Source organism: Giraffa tippelskirchi, chromosome 5, assembly GCF_054371585.1.
Source record: "Giraffa tippelskirchi isolate mGirTip1 chromosome 5, T2T-mGirTip1v1.2.pri, whole genome shotgun sequence".
Lineage (NCBI taxonomy): Eukaryota > Metazoa > Chordata > Mammalia > Artiodactyla > Giraffidae > Giraffa > Giraffa tippelskirchi.
Window position 1 is genome coordinate 177,757,501 of NC_137279.1, and position 17,920 is coordinate 177,775,420.

Consider the following 17,920-nt stretch of genomic DNA (forward strand, 5'->3'; position numbering starts at 1 on the left):
TATTCATCCCCCTCTCATGGACAACCAGTCCCTGCATTTGTGGATTCCATCTCTTCAATCATTTTCTAATTAATCCTGTCTTAGTTTAGCCTCACCTCATCATTTGCCCAACTTAATGTAACAGTGTCCTTAACTGATTTTCTAGCTACCGGGCTGGCCTCCATCCAGTCTATACTCTATAAAGCTCTCAGACTGACCCTTGTAAATCAAATCACTTGCTGCTTAACATTCCCATTGCTTTCAGGAAGAGTCTGGATCCTCAGCTTGGCACCAGAGTCTTCACAACATGAGCCCTGCATGTCTTTCTCTTATCTTCTGCCACACTTTGACAGCCCTTCATGCCAGTGTATGGACTGATCCCCATCATGCTGCTTATTCCATGACTCTGAATATTTGGGTCCCTCTGCCTGGAATCCTGGGTCCTTCTGCCTGTTCTGCTCTGACATCCCAGAACTAACATTTTCCCAATGGAGTTACTGAGCCCCAATGGTTGAGTAATTTGAAACTTATGAAAAAGCAGATCTTGAGGTAATATAAATTCATTCTTTGAATTCTAAATGCTCTGACATCTAAACCATGCCTAAACTTGCCCACATAACAAAGTATATAAGCATACTATTCTTTAAAAGGAGATACTGAATACACGCTCATTACGTATCTTAAAAAGTCACGGTCTGGAAAGAAGCACATCCTGTGGCATTTTTGGAGCTTCTAAAAACTTCTAGATGTAAAGAATGAGGTGGCAAGAGCAAACTGAGACAGAGGCAAAGAATTTTAAATGGGAAGAGGACAAAAGAATGTGTGTGGTCATTTCGACTTGTTCTTAGTGCTGCAGTAGGTGCCTTCCAGCTACAGTGCAGGTCCAGGACCATACCTCATGCTACAGAATATCTCCTGGCACTGACCAAAGGATGAGCCTGTGACCCCATGGTCTTTGAGTGACATAAGGGAACACAGTAAAGAGTATGGCCATGAAAACTGAGAAATCCACTTAGGTTATTTATCCTAGCCCTTCTTTCTTCCTCCTACACAAATATAATTTAAAACATACAAATGTCTTAAATACAGTATCCATTATACAGTTTTTTCTTTTCAATTTGCAAATAAAATAAGGAGAAAAATACTTTTAAAAAGTTGAGAACAATGGAACAATATTTAAAACTTAAAATACAAAATTAAGTGAAATAGAGAAGCAAATGTCCACTGTAACTATGTAAAAAACATATGCACATGAGCAAGGATTGACACAGAACAGGATAATGAACTATTGATATGTCAACCTTAGCACTGCTGTCAGACTCAGCCAGCCATTCAGGGCTGGCTAACTCTTTCTTGTGGGGGGACAGAAATTCTTTCCTGTTCTGTGGACAGAAGAACGGACAGCAGAATCTCTGGCTTCTACTAACTAGATGCCAATTATATATCACCAGTTGTGACAACTAAAAATGTCTCCATCCATTGCCATGTTTCTTAGGGAGCAAAATCCTCCCCCTGCTGCCCCATCCAAGGTTTAGTAGCACTAGGCTAGGGGTAAGAGGAAAGTTTTTTGAATTTTATGTTAACATTGCTATAATGATGTTGGTTTAATATATACTGGAAGGGGAAAAGAAAATTCCTTAACATATAGCATATAACAGCCCTTATTACCAAGAGTTAAAATTTATTCAGCTCTCACTTAATATGAAAAATTTTAAAAAGCAGACAACTCATTTTTCTTCTCCAATCTATTATAGAAGAGAAAGCTGAATTTCTGAGTATGTGGACACTTGACTTGGCTTTGAGCATGACTATCCCAAATAACTGATGAAATTAGTCTGAGAAATAAAAATATCTAAAGCATTCTATCCCCACAAATACCCATTTAAAATGTACACTTTGCATATCTTCAAAATAACTTTATATATATAAAATAGTAAAACTCAACAAGAAACACATACTTTAAGACAAATTAAAGTTTTCCAAGCTCAATTACAATTGCACTGGATCTAAAGAAATCATATTCTACTTTTACAGCCTCTCTTCCAATCTTTTGAGGACTTCTAAGCCTGCCCCCTTGCCAAAAATATTTATTTTCAATCATTCCTCCTGTTTTTGTTTCTTGTCTTATATCACAAGGAATGTTTTCTGATTAAGAACTATCATGAAGAGCAGGCACAAGAATTGTTTCAAGCATCTCCTTTCTGAAAACTCTATCCTGTCATGGTGTTGAGTTCATAGGGACTCGAAGTTGTTAGCGGATCATTCTGAACGATCTTTTCACATACGTGAACGCGTCACTAAAATGAATGTCTAAAACAGTATACACTTAACAAGAAACATCTTTCTTTAAATAAGGCTGAGATAAGTCCAAAAATACATTTGGATTTTTTTCTCCTCCATTTTCAAAACACACTAGGCTTGTAGAAATTTACTGTTTGTATTTACCAATGTATGCTTTTCCATTTTCGTCTCGACTTTACTCAAGACAGAAAGCTTGCCGTAGTACAGAGACACAAAGAAAATCTTCCAAATGATTTCAGGGCTGGAGAATGTGAAATGCTTAGTTACCCAAAGCATTGCAGCAGGAAAGAAGGAGGGGGTGTAGAGATAACAGAGGTGATGGAGACGAATGAACATTCAAGAATGTGCAGTGTGGACAAGAAAGGGTGAGAATGGCTGTACAATGATCAGGATGAGAAAACTGACGCTCAGCGTAATGAGAGAAGTGGATGAGGTTGTAGCTTGAAAGGCAGAAGGTAACTGACTTGATGACGTCTGATGTTGAGGATACAAAGGACCTCCAGAGCTTCAGCAGGAATTAAAGTTCTGCATGACGAACAAACGGCAAAAGGGAGGAAACAGCAGTTCTTTGTTCACAGGCCGACACTCAGAAGAAGCCGTAGCTCGGTGGACTTTGTCATGGCCCCTACCTTCAAGCGCAATCTCTGAGTAGGGGTGAGTCTTCGCCTGGAAAGTGAACAAAGGAACGCCTACTTAAACAGATTGAGTGTTCTAAACTCTCTTTAAAGAAAAGCAGCAGCCTAATTATAAGGGCCTGCGACGGGTGGGTTCCGGGAAACCAATCAATCTATTCTCAGGCCGAATCCCTCCAGCCCGCGGCTAGAAAGGCCAAGCCAGGTGAAGCTCTTCTGTCGTTTTGGGCCCTGCTGGGAAAGGCCTGGAATGCTGAAAAAGAGCGAAGAATAGCTGCTTTCTTCCTTGGGGCTGCGGCGGGAACCTCAGGAACCAAGCTGGAAATTGTCTCTTCGAAAGCGCGGTGAGGGTGCGAGCGGCAGGTGCCTGCTCAGTCCCGGGCGTCATAGCAACCGCGCTCGTCGCGTAGACGCCTGGCCGTCTTTCCGGCGGCAACCTTAGAAACGACGCGCGCCATTGGCTCAGGAGCTGTGAGCTTCCTGTCGGAGACCATTGCTACGGCGCAGACCATTGGCCTCTAGGTTAGCCCGCGGTAACGAAGGCACGGCTCTTCCCAATAGCTCTGCAGTAACCATGGTAACGTCGTGGCGCCTATTTGCAACTTCAAGTTCTGTCACAGGGCATTAATAGTTCTCAGCTTCCTGCCAAACCTTATCTAGAGCCCCAGTCTAACAAACTCGGATTAAATTTTCTAGAAGTAACTTCATTCTTAAAAGGGGCGGGGAGGGGGGAGAAGCTAGGTCGGGGGTTCTGAATTTTAGGTCAGGACTTGTCACTCATTACCTGGGTGGGGCACCTAAGACAAATCACAACACTTGGAACCCGCTTATTATTGTAAAAATGACGAAACCGAACTTGACTAGAACTAGTCCTAAAGCTGAAGTCCTTTAGAAGTCCTAAGCACTGAAAATTCGGTTTTCGCGAACCGTATTCTCCACCTATGTAAGGCAAAATAAAAATATCTAAAAGACACATTTAACAAAGGATCGGTTTATATGCTCTTCATTTAAATGCTCTTACCGCAGGATTCTAGTTAGTTTACCTAAACCCGATTTTACTCATGTTTTAGCGCCCATGCTTTTCTGGTATCCCGAACATACACTTAATATTTCTTAACCTTATTCTAGTTTCTCACGGGCTCCTTTCCAAAGCTTTGCCGGTTCTACATGCATTATCTGGACAGATCTTACCCCTTACACTTCCTAAACTCTCCCTCCGGCACCAGAGCCCTTGCAAGTGTTTTTTTTTCCTCTGATCTAAAATGCGCACAACCATCTCCCCCAGCCCACTTCTAACAGTTCAAGTGTCATTTTCTCCTCAGGGATACATTGTTGAGTCCTCCAATTTAGATTCAGGATCCTTCTTATTTGCTCCTATTGACTTATGTTCCTTTTTATTCTTAGTTTTTTGTTTTGGGCTGTGCCCTGGCTTGGGACTGAACCTGGGCCATGGCAGTGAAAGCACCAAATCGTAACCACTGAACCACCAGGGAACTCACTCAGTCTTAGTTTTCTTGCTTTCTTCACACACTTCCATTTGCTGACTAAAAAACCCCACCTCTTGGAATTTTTACAAGCTCTGAATGCAAATGAAACTGAATTGGAAAACACTCTAAACAACTCCATTTAGGGTGATGGAGGTGGTTTTTAAGCATTAACAAAACACAATAGAAAATGGTTCCCAAGGGGAGTAATAATTAATAAAAACAAACACTACAATCACTTCTAGTTCTAGCTCCATTTATCCTCATTATACATTCAAAGATAATGACAGCCATCATCCACATCAACCTACAGGTGTAGAGAAGGGAAGAAGTCAATCTTTTACTTCATGCTCCTTTAGTACTGCAGCCACTGTCTATAGTATGGTGCTTTTTAGATTTTGCTATTTGGATCAGAAATTAATTTAAAATTTTTGTTCAATGGGATTGCTGCAGTTATTTTTCCTGTTTCCTGATTTAATGAAGTCACATTTCCTGATTTGATGACATATTTAGGTATATCTTGGCACTTATGTGCAAATCTCAAAGTTCATTGTACTTCTATTATCAGATACATTGGACTACTCTTCCAAACACACTCCATGAATTGCATTTTAACTCATTCATGTCAAGTACTTTTTTCTACCTACTTCTTAATGACAGTTTTTCACACTGCATTCTGGACCATCCTATGGATCATTGAGGGTATTTCTCTGGTCTACTTATTTTGCACTCCCAACCCAAAACCCAGGACAGTGAGAGCTTTGAAAACTTCTCAAGGATTCAGGAATTAAGCAGGGCACCAGCAGTAACACTGCCTTGCTAAATGAGAAAATTAGCAATTGCAACCATTTATTGTGCAAATTATGTGTCAAGTGCCAGACTCATGCTTTACCTTCACCATTTTATTTATTTAATCCCCACAACAAACAGTGTTACTTTGCAGAGAAATTATCACCATTTTATAGATGAGGAAACTTGAGATTAAGTCAGGTATCTAAGTTTACAAAATGAATAGGTGGCACAGTTGGAAGGGTGAAATCTGGCTAAGACAACTCCAAAACCCATTCTCTTTACCTCCTTCAGGGCAGTGGTCACCAACTGGGTCCTGCCTGGCCAGGTGGAAGCCCGGCTTAACTTTCCCACAATAGCAGTTATAAAATATTTGAAAGGTAAATTCTTCACTCAAATATGAGGTGAGTCTAGGACAAGAAGCAAGAAGTAAATGTAGCAGGATAATCATCAATCTACAGCTAATCTATCTTTGGGGAGGTGTCCTTCTCTCCTATACCTGTTTTTACTACATTTCCAAAAAAACATCATTGTATTGACTTTGGGGCACATACTTTATTGTACTTAATTTTTATATACCCATTTCTCAAACTAGACATGTTTGTTTATTTATCTTTTTGAGCTAACTCTGGAAGATAGTGAAGAACGGGAGCCTGGCGTGCTGCAGTCCATGGGGTCACAGAGCTGGACACGACTTAGCAACTGAACAACAAAAATTCACCTTTGAATCTTCAAAATCCTCAGGGCCTACCACATAGTAGGTATCAACAAAATAAGCATGGCCATTCAGGCATCCATCATCCTTTTTATAGTGTGAAGAAGGCTGATATTCAGGCCCCACATGTATATTTTGAGGAATATGATTCCCAATAAGCTTTTTTTTCTAGGTGAGAAACAGCTAGAGTCATTCTCAAAATCAAGGTAACATTCAGATGAGTGTGTCAGGTGGTTCGGTCATAACAGATTTGCCTTTGCTTTCATTTTTTAAGAGTGTTGAAAGACCTTTAAAAGACAAATGCCAAGCCACATTAGTCTGCCCACCACTCACTGCTTTTCCCCTTCATTTTCTGTCTTTATGAAAGCAAAGGATTTATTCTACTTCTCACCATCTATAAGAGCCCTGGTCCACTGAACAATTTTTGATCCTATAAATAAAGGCTTTTTACCTCAGTTTTTGTCATGTATAAAAGCAGTATGTCGAGACTGAAGATCATCCACTATCTTCTCTTCTATCTCTATGCCTTTTTCTACTTCTTTCTCTGATAACAGTAACTTGGTTTCTGAGTCTTTGGTTATAATAACCACAGAAGATCGTCGTGAATCAAGGATATTAGCCACCACCACTTGATGTCGATAAACTTCTAAAGCATTCCGTGCACGATCAATTATGATGGAGGGGTCAGTCTCCAACTTAAAGGAAATTATAAATGCTTTGGGAGCCCAGTCTTTAACCAAAGGAGAAAGCATTTTTGGCACCATCTTCATTGTTATCTGTATTGGAAAAAGAGAATCTTAATAAGCAAACAAGGTTACTACCTACCAGCCAGGTCAATCTCAAAGGAAATTAAGGAAGCAGGGACTCAGATGTTTGGCTATGTCAATTTAAGTAGGATTTCTCACTGCCAAACTTTTAAAAGTGTATTAAATGCTTACTTAAAAGTCCTGCCTTTGTAGGGTTCATAAGGATGCCTGATTTCAAAGCTTCATGCATACTCTGGGGCAAACCACATCTTATGAATTAGCCCTGCCTTGCAACCCTCATTAACATAAATAAAACTCTGAAAAAAGAGCATGACATTTTCTCAAACATTCCTTTTATAGTTTTTAAACCAAACCCTCAAATAAACAAATACAAATAATATGTTTGTACAAATGTTACTCTGGCAGAAGCTCAAGGCTGAGTTTTTAAATCTCTCAGCCTAAAATATTTCTTCCACTGGTGGAATGGCTATTTGATTCCATTAAAAAACTGTCACTTGTAACATCTTAGCACTAAGGAAACAGAACTGATTTTATTTGTATTTATCAACACCACAATATCATTCTCAATCCCTTCTAAGGGGAATGTTGAGTTGTTTTGTGTACTTTCAAGTACAAAACAGAACTAAGAATTACAGGATAAAGTAAGGTTCCCAGAATTTAAAAAGTGTGAAATCACTAAACTAATCATCAGAATTTTCCCTCAAAGAGTTAGCAAGAGTGACAGGGATCACATACCCATTCCCCATTTTATTTTTCTCCTTAGAATTTATCACTAACTAACATAGTATGCATTTGACTTACTGTTTCCTCTGCAGAGTATAAGCAAAACCAGGACACAATATGTTTCTTTTCACTTTCTTATCTCCTACAATAGTGCCTGGCATATAGTAGGTACTCAATAAACATTTGTTGAAGAAGTGAAAAAATGAACTGTCCCACAGAGTCAGCAAGTGCTCCACAGGTAGTTTCTCCTATTTAAATCCTACTTGTATCACCCAATAAAAGACTAAGAATTCCTTCAGGTTCCAAGAAGCCATAGAAGGAAATGGCAACCCACTCCAGTACTCTTGCCAGGAAACTCCCACGGACGGAGGAGCCTGGTGGGCTGCCGTCTATGGGGTCGGACACGACTGAAGCGACGTAGCAGCAGCAGCAGCCAAGAAGCCAGATGATTTCAGCATCTTCACCACACCACTACCCTCCCCACACCCTCTCCTTAAACTGCAACAATAACCAGCATCTAATCTGCCCCCACCAATCTCTCTAATTCACCTTTCACAATGCCAGAATGTTCTTCACAAACAAAAACTTTATCTCATTCTTTTAGGTTTCCCTTGGCTCCATAGGATTAAGTTCAAGCTCCTTAAGAAGGAACACAAAACTTTCTATGAAGGAAGCTGTCCCTTCAGTCTGCCCTCCACCCTCACCACTCTGCAGCTTTACCAGACAATGTCAGTTCACAACACAATGCCCACTTTTAAGCTCCAATTGCGTACTCTATCTGGAATGATCTTCCCTTGGTCTGGTACACCCTCTGCTCATCTTTTAAAACCCAGTTCAAGCCATTTCCTCCAGAAAGCCTTGACTTTCCCCAAGATTCACTCACCCCATGCTCTGACTTCACTTTGTACGTACCTCTACTAGAGCATTTATCACTCTGTACTGTAATTATGTCTGTGTCCAGCAACCTCACTAGATTGTGAGGTTCTTGAGGGAGGGCGATGTCTTATTCATCTCTGTATCCCTAGTGCCTAGCACATACGGAATGCAGAAAGGCCATCTCCAGATCAAAAGGAAATTAACCCAAGATTGGTTATAGGGAATCAGATCCCTGGAAGAGAAGCGCCCATCACCTGCAGTGGGCCCCCAGATGACTGGATCTTGTGTTCAGGCATTTCAGAGGCAGGAACATAGAAATCTGACACGGCCGCAGCCAGGTAAAACATCGCAGAAGAACCTGAAAAAAGAAGCACAGAGTGTAGTAAATCAGAGGGGTGTATGGAGTCAGCTCCTTTTCAAGTCAGGTTCCTCCGTTCTGAGAGCCCTGGGTATATACTAAGGGGCTATGTGTCTAGGGGGAAAGGCTCTGCCTCCTGGCATCCGATGAACTCCTAAAAGCACGCACCTAGTGGGTTGAGAGCCTGGGCTGCAGCCTGCAGCAAATGCAAATAGTCTGCCAAAGTGGTGAACTCTATGGCCAGAAAGGTGCCGGCAGCCTCAGCCTCCTGGTAGCTCCGCAGAGCTGCGGCGAAGCCCGGGAGTGCTTTTTCCTCCGCCTCCAGGCTCAGCAAGCCCGAAGGCGTTTGGCCGGAGGGCCGCAGAACAGACAGCCAGGTCTGGGGCGGGAAACGGTGGGCAAAGGGGAAGGCAGAGCGCGCGCGGTACAGGAACAGGACCCCGTAGCCCGCGGCCAAGAAGGCTTCGGCCGAGGTAGCGCCACGCCGTCCACTGCTGAAGTTGTCCAGGAAGCGCACAGGCCGGGCTTCCAGAGGGACCTTGGTGCCGCCGGAAGTGACCAACACCACCCGTCGGCCCTGCGCGCCCAACCGGGCGGCGAAGCGAGCCATAACCTCTGCCCAGCGCGCAGCACCGGCGGGCTGAGGAAACTCGGCATCCAGGTCCACAGCCGCCATCAGTCCCGGAGCGCCCCCGCGTCTGCGCAAACTCTAGGCCCTTCGGCGCCACGCCCCCTGTCCTCTTACCTGGCCCGCGCGCAGCCGCAATAGTAACTGGGCTGCTGGCTAAGGTGCGTCAGCGAAGGGTTTCCGCTTGTCTGGAAATACGTGCTGGTTCCGCCCTGCACCCTGCGAGTCTGACACTTGAGTTCTCGGCTGAGAGGCACACCCCCTTGTTTAGTTTCCTAGCCTGAGTGACGGTCCGGCCATGTTTGATCCTAATCGGCCACCGTCCAGACACTGATAGACTTGGACGCCGGCTAAAAATTTGATTGTCCGGCTGTTTAACCTTTGGATTTGGAGCGGTGCGGGAGGGGAGAGGTGGAGGAGTGGCTTTTTTTTTTCTCCTTCATTAAAAAAAAAAAAACCCGACAAACGCACTCCCAAGTTGTCAGTCGAGCCACACGTCCCTCCCCTTGCCCTCGAAATGCGGGGGATGCGGCTGCGTCGTGTCGGTCACGTGACACCGCTGTCCGGTGTGTCCTCGCCGGGCAACCGCCCTAGAGACCGACCACACCGTCTGCCCCGGCATGAACGTGATCTACCCTCTGGCGGTGCCCAAGGGGCGCCGGCTCTGCTGTGAGGTGTGCGAAGCCCCGGCCGAGCGGGTGTGCGGGGCCTGCACAGTCACTTATTACTGGTAGGCCCTGAAACGTGGCCCCTGGGCGCCTCAGCCCTCTCCCTCTCAGCCAGGGAACCCTCTAGGTTCTAGAGTCTAGGAGGCTTCAAGACAGGTCCCTAAGACTTCAGTGTCTGCGTTTGCTTCCTCTCGCTCTTTCGTCCCCAGTTGTTTTGTGGAGCGCCTGCTGTGCGGGCCTTGCACTGTTCTAGGTGCTGAAGTTACTGGGGAGAAACTCGGGAGACCATGTCTCCCAAAAAAAGTAATGTTGTCATGAGAAAGCTAGACAAGTAAACCAACAGACCGAACAAAATAATTCCAGAGAGTAGTCCAGTATTCTTGCCTGGGAAATTCTACGGAGAGAGAAGCCTGGCGGGCTACAGTCCATGTGGTCGCAAAGGAGTCTGCCACAACAATAACAAAATGCCTTAAAGACAAAGGAAATGTGATGGGAGGTTGGGCAGACAGCCTCTCTGAGGGTAGACTATGGACCTGAATATGATTGAATAGGAACAGACAGCTCGAGAAACGCTAGGGGAACAGTGGCGCAGTGAGGCTCCGAGGGAGGGAAGACCTTGCTGTGTTTGAAGAACAGATAGAAAGCTAGTTTGTCGGTGCACAGCCAGGATCGCGACGGTATGGGAAGGATATGATATTAGTTTTCATTTACTTCAGCATAACATCCCCTGACCTTTGCTTCAGATCGGACCCTATTTGGGGCTTGACATAAGACAGTGAGGTTGCTGACGTTCAGAAACCTAGTCCAGAGCATGCTAACCTGTTTAAAAAAGTAAGTTATAACACAACCCTATATGACAAGTGCTGTCACTCAGGGAGTACTATTCCCTGGGACCTCTAAGGATGGAAGCATGATGACTGAGGTGGTATCTGCAAAGGCTCCTCTGAAGAAGTGATATTTGGGCAAAGTCTTGAAAGATCAGAAGGAAGTTGCTAGGTGAATGAGAAATGGAGAAGGATAGGAAAGGCACTTCTTGCATCCAGGACTGCTTTGGTAAAGAGTGAGAGAACAGACTTTGTTCAGAGGTGGGTTGAGAAGGTAGTGGTGGAGAGAGCAGTCAACGACTGTCAGCTTGCTGTCCAGACCCCATTAGCGGGTCATGAATAAATCACAACCAGCATTTTAAGGGGGAAAAAAACCTAGAAAGTATCAGAGTAATCTTACTTGAATTGTTTCTTCAGACTTGTGTTTTAGTGTTTTACGTGGCTATGTGTTTGTACTAGTGAAATGTATTTCCTACTATAGGTTGATGTTAAGAAAGTTTGAAAATCATTGTGATAGGTAGTAGTAGGAGTTTATATCAAGAAGATAAAAGTTAGGGCCAAACAGTGATATGAGATCAAGGAGTTTGGAATTTATCCTCTGGGGGGTCACGGATGGTTTTCACATGCTCTCATTTGTATTAAGGAAAGATGACAGGTATCCATGTGAAGCTAGACTGGAAAGTAGACACTAAAGGCTACTATCGAAGCCTTTCTCAATTGCAGTGGTCCCAGTGGAGAGTGAACATACCTCTTGGACTGAATCCAGTGTCCCTCCTCAGTGCTTTCACAGCACACGTTATGTCCCCTATCCTCACATTTATGACAGATTGAAATAATTTGTTTAGTGGTCTGTACCCCTCACTAAGCTGTATGCTCCATGAGGGCAAGGGCAGCATCTCTGTTTTCACTGTTGTTTCTTTATTGCATGCAGAATACAATTCAGAATTTGTAGCAGAAACTACAAAGCCCTGGCTGCCTCTCTACTTTCATTCCCCACCACACTCACCCTTCTTTTCCTGGGTGCGGTTATAGAGGCTCGTTCAGCTCTAATTTGCCAACTCCTTTCCTCCCTCCGTTTCTTTGCCCGGCCTGTTGCCCCTGTTGGGAATGTTTCTCTACAGTCATAGCTCGTCCTAACTCCCTTTGATCTTTCTCTTCTCAGAAATGTTATTTCTTCAAAGAGGTGTTTCTGCTAAACCCAAGCTAAATTCCATCTCATTTTCTCTCTCACATGTTTCTTTCACTTTTTCGATACTTTTATACTTTTGTCTCACTTGTTTAATGTATTTGTTTTTGGTTTTTTTGCTGTGTGGTTTATGGGATCTTAGTTCCCCAACCAGGGTTTGAACCCTTGTACCCTGCACTGGAAGCATGGAGTCTTAACCACTGGACCTCCAGGGAAGTCCTGAGTAAACACTTTTAAGTGCAGGACTGGCATTCTGGAGAGAGATAAGACTCCTTTGCCTGATACAAGCATCCACCTCTTCCCTTGTCCTCTTCATTCCTCAAGCCAAGGAGTAATTCCTCCTTCCTCTCAACTCACTTTGTAGTTACTCTGTAATCTTTCAGATGACTCTTGTTTCCTTGACTCATTTTAGTTGTTGGCAAGCCTGTTAGCTCAATTTTATTATGCTCCATTAATACAGGATGCCATGCCATTAATGCAGAATAGTATTATGTTTAATATGTGGACAGACTGTCATATGTTATCTTTGATCTGTTTCAGACCCATCTGTGTATACCCTATGGTCTGCAGCAAAGTAACTTGAAATGGTTGAAACTAAATATTTGATGAATCCATGAATAAATTATTTCCTGTGACTTATCCTCCATTAGTTTCTTTCTCTTCTTTCACTCCCTTTAATTATTTTTAAGGTCTTCTCCTCTCCCCCTAACTTTTCTCCAGATATCTATATCTGTGTGTCCTAGAGATGTCATGATTTTTCCAGAAAATAAAACAGTGATAGTTGTTCTCTATCTCAAAAATGAGAGCCTTTAGTACTCCCTTATAGGGTTTTTACGATTGAATGTAAAGCATTTAGCACCACGCCTGAGATCAAGTTGGCACTCGATAGATATTGTTTTTCCAAATTTAAAGATCAGGAAGGGAAGTCAACTTGAATTTGTGAAAGTTAACTTTTTTGTAAAAGAATTTTTTGATTGCAAATGTAATTCATTCTCAGTGCAGAAAACTTGAAATTACCGAATACAATATATAATACAATACAAAATATAAACATGAAAAATAATCCATAACCTCAAAATCCAGATAATAGCTTCACATTTTGGTGAATTTTCTTATGTTCTTTTCCTATAAATTCATTTATTTTTTACATTCTGTGTAATCTTGTGCATATCATTCTGTGTTGGACTGTGAGAATGTTCCCAGGAAATAGGACGTTTTTAAGAGAGGGCAGTTTTATAAAGTACACTGAAACATTATAGGTAAAAGAGCCTTTAGTAGTATAGGTTAGTAAGTTGTAGCGTAGAGATGAGTAATTTGCAATAATTTTTCGTTTAACAAATGGGACACAAATAAAAATGCTCTCACTGTGTAGGAAGAGAAAACAGTCAAGTAGTGTTCAATAATGGGATCTGTGGTGAACTGGAGAGTTCAGGCCCTGCCTAACAGTCTTCCACTTCAGTTTAAAAAACATGGTAATGGCCAAACAAAACATGTCTAACCCACAAGCTATTTGCTTGTGATCCCTGATTTGAATGCATACTTTTCCAATCCTTCTTTATGCATGGCCCTGTGACACCTGTTAGGGATGATACAGATGAATAAGCAGAGAGCTCATAAATATATAAAATATGCTCCCTTTCTTTAGAAAGGCATGATATGCAAATACGCTCAGTGGAACAAAAGTTCAGGCAGTTAAGTAAGTTAATATTTCCATTGCTCACACAATTACTCACTAAGCCCCTGTTTAATAAATACCCCGTGGAACTCATCTGTTTTTTTATTCTGACTGTTAAGTGCTTTTATTAATTTGTTTACAGTAATTCTCTACCAAAAAACCCTTTAAAATGCTTTTTGTCATTTGTATGAGGGCCGTCACAGTTTATAAAGCAAATACTTTATTCATTTCTTTGTCCCAGAAGAAAGGAAGGCAAGAGAGTGTTTGAGCACAGCAATTATTGTCTGTGACTGCTTTTATGCAACAACGAGTTGAGTAGTTGCAACAGAGACCACATGGCTCTCAAAGCCCAAAATTGACTATCTGGCCCCAAGAAAAGCTTTGCTAATCCCTGCCCTCAGTTATTGTTACCTATTTTGGAGTATGTATAAATGAAATCAAACAGCCAACTTTCTCACCTTTAAATAAAAATATATAATAGGCAATAGAAATGCAAAAGCTCCCCTTTTAATAATGAATAGAACAACTAAACAAAAGATCAGCAAAGAAATATGACTTGAACAACAGTATAAACCAACTAGACCTAACAGACATTTACAGAATACAGAATATGTATTCTTCTCAAATGCATGTGGACCATTCTCCAGGGTAGACCAAATATTATATCATACAAGAATCTCAATAAATTTATAAGGATTGAAAACATACAAAATATGTTCTTCAACCACAATGGAATGAAATCAGTCAATAACAGAAGGAAATTTGGGAAATATAGGAATACGTAGAAGTAATACACTCAAACAACCAGTGGGTCAAAGAAGAAACCACATGAGAAATTAAAAAATGCTTTGAAATGAAATAAGAACAAAAACACAACATACTAAAACTGATGGGATGCAGTGAAAGCAGTACCCAGAAGGAAATTCATAGCTGTAAACAAATACTCTAAAAAAGAAGGAAGATCACAAATCAATAACCCAGTCTTACACTTTAAGAGAAAGAAGAGCAAAATCAACCCAAAACTAGCAGAAGGAGGGAAATAGTGCAGATTGCAGCAAAGATAAATGAAACAGAAAATAGTGAAGTGAAGTTGCTCAGTCGTGCTCTTTGCGACCCCATGCACTGTAGCCTGCCAGGCTCCTCCATCCATGGGATTTTCCAGGCAAGAATACTGGAGTGGGTTGCTATTTCCTTCTCCAGGGGATCTTCCCGACCCAGAGATCAAACCTGGGTCTCCCGCACTGCAGGCTGACTCTTTACCATCTGAGCGAAATAGAAAATAGGAAAACAGTAAACAGAATTAACACAACCAAAAGCTGATTCTTTAAGATGGTTGAAATTGACAAAACTTTAGCTAGACTGACCAAGAAAAGGAGAATCAAATTACTAAAATCAGAAAATTAAAGTGGAGACATTGCTACCAACTTTGCAGAAATAAAAGGAGTTAGAATACTACATACAATTGTATGCCAACAAATTTGAAAACCCAGATGAAATATATTCCTAATAAGACACAAACTATTGAAACTGACTCAAGAAGAAACAGAATATCTGAGTAGATCTATAATTAAAGAAATTTAGCTAAGTAATTAAAAAAAAAAAAAGCTTTTCATGACGTAAGCCCAGAACGATTTCACTGGTGAATTCTATCAAATATTTAAAGAAGCGTTAATTCTTCACAAACCCTTCTGAAAAAATTAGAAGAGGAGGGAATAGTTTCCAACTAATTTTATGAGGCCAGTGTTATCCTAACACTAAAACCAGAGAAAAACATCAAAACCACAGACCAATACCTCTTATGATACAGATGCAGAAATCCTTCCCAAAATACTAGCAGACCAAATCCAGCAGAATATAAAAAGAATTGTATATCATGAATATAGCAGGAGTTCAAGGTTGGTTCAACATAAAAGTATCAATCAATATACAACATCATATTAATTGAATAAAGGACAAAAATCACATAATCATCTCAATAGATACAGGAAAAACATTTGGCAAAATCCAACTCCCTTTATGATAAAAACACTTAACAAAATTCCTGGGTCAGGAAGATTTGCTGGAGATGGGATAGGCTACCCACTGCAGTATTCTTGGGCTTCCCATGTGGCTCAGCTGGTAAAGAATTTGTCTGCAATGTGAGAGACCTGGGTTCAACCCCTGGGTTGGGAAGATCCCCTGGAGAGGGGAAAGGCTACCCACTCTGGTACTATGGCCTGGAGAATTTCATGGACTGTATAGTCCATGGGGTCCCAAAGAGTTGGACATGACTGAGTGACTTTCATTAAAAAAAATGGGAATAGAAATGAACTTCTGTAACTTGGTAAAGAGTGTCCATAAAAGGACCATAGAGAAACACAACAGTAACATCATACTTAATAGTTGAAGGCAATAAGTTTTCCCCTCTAAAATCGGAAATGAGGCAAGAATGTCACTTTCATTACTTTTCTTCAACATTCTACTAGAGGTTCTAGTTGGGGCAATTAGGGAAGACAATGAAATAAAAAGTATCCAGTTTGGAAACGAAGGAGTAAAAGTATGATCTTTATATAGAGAAACCCCTAAAGAACCCTCACACAAAAAAGCAAGGTTATAGGATATAAAATCAATATGCAAAAATCAGCTATATTTCTGTACACTAGCAAGGCACAATCTGAAAATGAAATTAATACAATGGTTCCACTTACAATAGCACTTTAAATAAAGGAATAAATTTAATCATAGAAGCACAATACACACACTGGAAAAATACAAAATATTGTTGAATAAAATTAAACAAAACCTAAATAAATGGAAAGATATTTCATATTCATAGACAGGAAGACTTAATATGAAATAGTTTCCCTGGTGACTCAATCAGTAAAGAATCCACCTGCAATGCAGAAGACCCAGCTTCCATCCCTGGGTGGGGATTATCCCCTGGAGAAGGACCTGGCAACCCTCCCCAGCATTCTTGCCTGGGAAATCCCATGGACAAAGGAGCCTGGTGAGCTACAGTCTATGGCGTCGCAAGATCAGACACAGCTTAGCAACTAAACCACCACAGATTCAATGCAATCCCTGTAAAAATTCTAACCATCATTTTTGCATTAATGGACACTCTGATCCTAAAATTTATTAATGAAAATGAAAGGGACCTCAAAAACCTAAAACAATCTCAAAAAAGAGCAAAGTTGGAAAACTCACACTTCTCAATTTCAATATTTACTACAAAGCTACAGAAATAAAGATAGTCTGATACTGGCATAAAGATAGACATATAGATTGATGGAATATAATTGAGAGTCCAGAAATAAGCACATACATCTATGCATGTTAAGTCACTTCAGTCATGTCCAACTCTTTGGGACCCTATGGACTGTAGCCCACCAAGCTCCTCTGTCCACAGAATTATCCAGGCAAGAATACTGGAGTGGGTTGCCATGCCCTCCTGCAGGGGATCTTCCCAACTCTAGGAAAGAACCTGTGTCTCTCATGTCTCCTGAATTGGGAGGCAGATTCTTTACCACTAGCATCACCTGGGAAGCCCACATACATCTATGGTCGATAGATTTTCTTTTCTTTTTTTTTTTTTTTGAGTTTTTTTTTTTTTTAATCGAAGTACAGTTGATATACAAGAATACATAGGTTCCAGGTGTATAATATAGTGTTTCACAATTGTTAAAGGTTATACTGCATTTATAGTTACTATAAAATATTGGCTATATTCCCTGAGCTGTACAATATATCCTTGCACCATATTTTATACATAATAATTTGTTTGTCTTAACTACATACTCCTATATTGTTCCCCCTCCCCTCTCCCTAATGGTAACCGCTAGTTTGTTCTCTATATCTGTGACTCTGCTTCTTTTTTGTTATGTTCACTAGTTTTGTATTTTTTAGATTCCACATATAATTGACATCTTACAGTATTTGTCTTTTTCTGACTTATTTCGCTTAGCATAATACCTTCCAAGTCCATCCATATTGCTGCTGCTGCTGCTGCTAAGTAGCTTCAGTCGTGTCCGACTCTGTGTGACCCCATAGATGGCAGCCCATCAGGCTCTGCTCTCCCTGGGATTCTCCAGGCAAGAACACTGGAGTGGGTTGCCATTTCCTCGCCCAATGCATGAAAGTGAAAAGTGAAAGTGAAGTCGCTCAGTCGTGTCCGACTCTTTGCGACCTCATGGACTGCAGCCTACCAGGCTCCTCCGTCCATGGGATTTTCCAGGCAAGAGTACTGGAGTGGGGTGCCATCACCTTCTCCTTCTATATTGCTACAATTGGCAAAATTTCATTCTTTTTAACTAAGTAGTATTCCAGTATGTGTGTG

General features: G+C 41.4%; 2 protein-coding genes across 28 annotated transcripts in view; one reads left to right on the top strand and one right to left on the bottom strand.

Annotated features, from left to right (window-relative positions):
• Positions 1-9,496, bottom strand: part of LOC145506844 (phosphopantothenate--cysteine ligase) — a 116,224-nt gene extending 106,728 nt beyond the window's left edge. For 2 of the 14 annotated variants that reach the window (XM_081492266.1, XM_081492265.1), the window contains exon 1: positions 2,910-3,303. Coding sequence is in view for 7 of the 14 variants with exons in the window: in XM_081492298.1 (XP_081348424.1) it covers positions 6,353-6,676; positions 8,521-8,624; positions 8,793-9,300 (936 nt within the window). In the remaining 7 variants the exon portion in view is untranslated. Of the gene's footprint in view, positions 1-2,424; positions 3,304-5,283; positions 6,677-8,302; positions 8,625-8,792; positions 9,308-9,369 lie in introns of those variants that run through there. The other 12 variants (XM_081492267.1, XM_081492268.1, XR_014054385.1 and 9 more) reach the window with 11 other exon arrangements.
• Positions 9,497-9,804: 308 nt separating this feature from the next.
• Positions 9,805-17,920, top strand: part of ZMYND12 (zinc finger MYND-type containing 12) — a 34,545-nt gene continuing 26,429 nt past the window's right edge. For 10 of the 14 annotated variants that reach the window (XR_014054391.1, XR_014054390.1, XR_014054392.1 and 7 more), the window contains exon 1: positions 9,805-9,982. Coding sequence is in view for 6 of the 14 variants with exons in the window: in XM_081492303.1 (XP_081348429.1) it covers positions 9,873-9,982 (110 nt within the window). In the remaining 8 variants the exon portion in view is untranslated. The remainder of the gene's footprint in view (positions 9,983-17,920) is intronic. The other 4 variants (XM_081492311.1, XM_081492310.1, XM_081492308.1 and 1 more) reach the window with 1 other exon arrangement.